The sequence below is a fragment of the Nannospalax galili genome, unplaced genomic scaffold (assembly GCF_000622305.1).
Source record: "Nannospalax galili isolate Female #2095 unplaced genomic scaffold, S.galili_v1.0 scaffold45, whole genome shotgun sequence".
NCBI lineage: Eukaryota > Metazoa > Chordata > Mammalia > Rodentia > Spalacidae > Nannospalax > Nannospalax galili.
The window spans coordinates 5,019,525-5,024,055 of NW_008355775.1; the positions used below are offsets into that span (position 1 = coordinate 5,019,525).

Below are 4,531 nucleotides of genomic sequence, written 5' to 3' on the forward strand. Positions count from 1 at the left end.
GTCCCTGTTCCCTTTGCACAGTGTTTAATATTACCATTATTATATGTATCAGTAGTTCAAACTTTTTTACTGTTATGTAGTAAGTTTATTATATTTAGCAAGTCTCTTGCTGATAGAAATTTGGTTGTTATTAATTTGGAGGTAAGAATGTAGCTGCTATGGACATGCTTATAAAGTCTTTTTATGTGGACATACAAGCTCTTTCATCTGGAGTATATGCTTAAGGATAGAATGGCTAGTTCCTAAGACAGAGATATTATGTTATTAGAAACTGCCAGACTGTTTTCCTTTTTTCCTGCAAGTTGCTGCCAGTCCTTATAGGGTTAGCCTTTCTGGGAGGCATTCCTGGCATCTCACCCCCTTAAATTGCCTCTCCTGGATGAGGAGTGACACTGTTCAGAACCTTTTCAGGAAAACTTGATTTGGCTATATTAATGTTATATTTTGTGAAGTATCTTTAATTATCTTGGGGGGGGCTTTTTTTAATCAATAGATGTTCTTCACACAGAATATCAGTCCTTTGTCAGCTATGTGTCAATGGTGTCTTTTAATGAGATGTTTTAAATTTTGTTAAAGTCCATGTATCAATATTTTTTCTTTCAGAGTTAGTTCTTTCTGCATTATAAAAAAATTTTTGCAGCTCTCTGCTCCTCCCTGTTCCAGAGGCAGCTGCATCTCCTCCTGCAGTGCCAGCCTCATCGCTGAGACACCATGGTGAATCAGTTTGGCCTTATTGGGGACCTGGTTACCAGGGCTGCCTTCAACTCTGACAAAGTGGATGTTGTTGATATCAATGACCCCTTCATTGACTTCAATGGCATGGTCTACATGTGCCAGTATGATTCCACCCACGGCAAGTTCCATGGCACAGTCAAGGCTGAGAACAGGAAACGTGTCATCAATAGGAAGGCCATGTCCATCTTCCAGAAGCAACATTAAATGGGGTGATGCTGGTAGTGTGTTGTGGAATCTACTGGCATCTTCACTACCATGGAGGAGGTTGGGGCCCACTTGAGGGGTGGAGCCATAAAGGTCATCTCTGCCCCTTCTGCTGATGCCCCCATATTTGTGATGGCCACAAACCACAAAAAATACAACTCCCCCAAGGTTGTCAACAATGCCTTCTGCATCACCAACTGCTTAGCCCCCCTGGCCAAGGTCGTCCATGACAACTTCAGCATTGTTGGGGGACTGATGACCACAGTTCATGCCATTACAACTACACAGAAGACTGTAGATGGCCCCTCCAGGAGACTGTGGTCTGACTGGGTCTGACCTGCCACCTAGAGAACAGTGCTAATTAGGATGACATCAAGAAGATGGTGAAGCAGGCATCGGAGGGCCCCTTAAAGGGCATTCTGAGCTACACTGAGAACCAGGTTTTCTCCTGTGACTTTAACAGTGACACCCACTCTTCTACCTTTGATGCTGGGACTGGCATTGCTCTCAACGACCGCTTTATCAAGCTCATTTTCTGATATGATAACAAATGTGGCTACAGGAAAAGGGTGGTGGATCTCATAGTCCACATGGCCTCCAAGGAGTAAGAAGCCCTGAACACCCCCCACCCCAAGAAGAAGGGAGAGGCCCTTGGCTGGAGGTCCCTGCCCCAACTCAGCCCCCAACACTGAGTATCTCCCTTCACAGTTTCCAACATAGACCTCCAGAAAAAGGAGAGGGGCTCAGGGAGCCCTACTCTCTTGAATACCAAAAATTTTTGCCTACGCACAACTCATGAAACTATCATCTCTTATCACTTCCAAGTGCTTTATAGATTTAACTTTGATGTTTGGGCCAAAAATCCACTTTAATTATTTGTGTATGCTGTGAAGTAGTCATCAGGCTGTTTTCCTTATTCATGTAGACATTCAGAACTTACTTGTCAGCAGAATAAATATTGCAATTCTTTTCAAATATTTTTGTACCTCAGAATGGTTAAAAATGTCCATTTATATCTTAATCTAGGTGACAGTTTCTTCAATGTCACTTGATCATCCCATAATATCATTTTATTAGGCCAGCAAGATGGCTCACAGTGGGTCAAGGCACTAGCTGCCAAGCCTGACAACCCGAGTTCAACCCCAGGACCTGCATGATGGAAGAAGAGAACTGACTCCCACATGTTGTCATCTGACTTCCACACATGTGCCATGACATGCTTATATTCCCCACAATAAATAAATATAAAAGAATTTTTAAGAAAATTATTAAGGGTCAAGTGGGCAATTCATTCTGGACAAATAAATTATATTTCCAGTTTCACCAATATGTAGTTCATTTATTAGTTCAAGAACTCCTTTATACAAAATTAATATATGATCATTATGTAAATTATAAACAAATTTTGTTTTGTTTTCCTTTTTACATTTACTTACTTATCTGTGTGTGTTGGGGGCTGCCACTTTGTATGTGTGGAGTTCGTGAGTTCCTTCCACCGTGTGGCTGAGCCATCTCAGCAGCCCCTAGTTTTGTTTTTGAGACACAGTATCACAATGTAGTCCAAGCTGGCATTGAAATCTTGATCTTCCTTCTTCAGCCTCTCAAGTGCTAATATTATAAGCATGTGCTACCAAACCTAGCTTGAAAATTTTTACTATAATTTTAAAACAATTTTATTGAAGTTGGTTAAACTTTTTATGGGAGTGTACTATTATAAGGACATTATAAAGTCAGAATAAGTATACAATAAGTATTTTTGACTGGGTAAATTGGGCATTAGTTAATAATCATAATTAATATAGCAATTAATTCAGGCTTAAGTAGAAAAGGATTATAAAACCAAAACAGAAAACAATATAGAAAAATTTTAATCTCAGAGATTAACTTTTATTCCAATGGCTTGTTTAAATTCATGATTTTGTGGTTCCAAAATATCATAGAAAACTTGTTTTTTACTAAAATGGTCTCGAATATAAAGTAAATCTTCAGTGGAATAGTTATCATCTTTTCCAGTCCAAATAGTCAGGCTGTATCTGCATTAAAATAAAACAAAATTATACAGTTAAAAGTGAAAGATAAGAAACTGATGAACAATTCCAACAAGCCTAAAAATACTCTCATTAGGTGCTAAACCAAATGCATAAATGAAAAAAATTGATTTTTATGGTATAAGCACACTTCCCTATTTCATTCCTTCACCAACATCAAAGAGACAAGAGAGAAAGCCAATTCCCACTGCGACCATCTGAGTTATGTAACTGCTGTGTTTGAATTACAGGAATGTTAAAATGGCTTAGAAGCCCAGACTGGTAGCACTGGAAATGAGTCAAATTTTGTAAAAAGGAGCTGGAGAGAGACTTTGTTGTTGATTAGAGAGAGAGTCTGTTCACCAACATAAACACACACACACACACACACACACACACACACACACACATACCGGGTATGCTTAAGCAGCCTGGTCAGAGTGAAAAGCATGATGGGAAGAGATTGTGAAGTGATACAAGTACCATTGTCATTTCCAACATTCAGCCACTTATGATGGCCAGCCCACTGTCCCTTTTGGGGTTTGTCTATGAAAAGAAAGACTGCCAAGAGATGTCATTAAGAATAACACACAGACAACCTACCGGCCTCTCTCCTGGGTAAGTCCAATGGCGCCCTCCGTGCCTTGACTCCTCCAGCCTCATTCCCACCTCTCCCACCAGTCTCTCCTCCTAGCCTGGGTACTGTCCCATTCCTTGTCTTGGCACCCCAGACACCTGGGGAACCACCACTGCTTCCTGATCCTTTGCATCCAGACCAACCTAGTTCCTTTTTTGTGGTCCCCAGGAGCCCTCTGGGCCTGGTCCCCACCCTAACCTCCCTCTGCTTTACTGGGCTGCACAACCCACCAGCCTCTTTCCTGGGTAAGTCTGTTGGTGCCCACTGGGCCTTGATTCCCCCAGCCTCATTCACTCTCCCAACTCCTGCATCCCATCTCTCCTCCCAGCCTGGGTACTGCCCCATTTCTTGTCTTGGTACCCCAGACACCAGGGCTGACCTCTCTGCTTGGAGCCACCACTGCTTCCTGATCCTTTGTACCCAGACCAACCCAGTTCCTCCCTGCAGTCCCCAGGAGCCCTTGGGGCCTCTACCCACCCTCAGTTCCCTTTGCATCCCTGGGTGGCACAGCCAAGAGCTGCCTGAGCTGCCTGAGACCAGCATCTTTCCTGGGCCCTGCCCCCAGACCAGTCCAACCCCCAAATTCCTGAGGCCAAAATCATTCCTGGAGGGATCCAGACCTTAGGAGAAAGCCTCAGAGCATCTAATCCTCATCTGACTTGGACCTCTGTGGGAACTCCTGAAAACAAAAGCAATCTGGCCAATCCAATACAAAAATCAAAAGAGAGAACTGGAAGCTTAGACAAAACAGCTGTTCATGCCCAAAAAGTAAACCACAAAGCCATATAAAGTTTACAAAAAGAAGCAGACCTAAACTTGAAGGCTTGAGTCTCACACAAGAATCAGAAACTACAAAAGAAATTCACATCAAAATCATAGAGAAAAAATAATAACATGAAAAACCAAAATAACATATTCCCACCAAATA

The 4,531-nt window shown here is 42.1% G+C and overlaps 1 protein-coding gene and 1 pseudogene across 2 annotated transcripts in view; one reads left to right on the forward strand and one right to left on the reverse strand.

The window, feature by feature from the left end:
- The first annotated feature begins 739 nt into the window (after nt 1-739).
- On the forward strand, nt 740-1,547 carry LOC103750300 (annotated as a pseudogene).
- A 1,180-nt stretch (nt 1,548-2,727) lies between these two features.
- The window catches only part of Fam151b (family with sequence similarity 151 member B), a 49,205-nt gene continuing 47,401 nt past the window's right edge, over nt 2,728-4,531 (reverse strand). The window contains exon 6 of one of the 2 annotated variants that reach the window (XM_008853321.2): nt 2,728-2,972. In XM_008853321.2, the coding sequence (XP_008851543.1) occupies nt 2,813-2,972 (160 nt within the window). In that variant the 3' untranslated portion in view covers nt 2,728-2,812. The remainder of the gene's footprint in view (nt 2,973-4,531) is intronic. The other variant, XM_017803240.2, reaches the window with a different exon arrangement.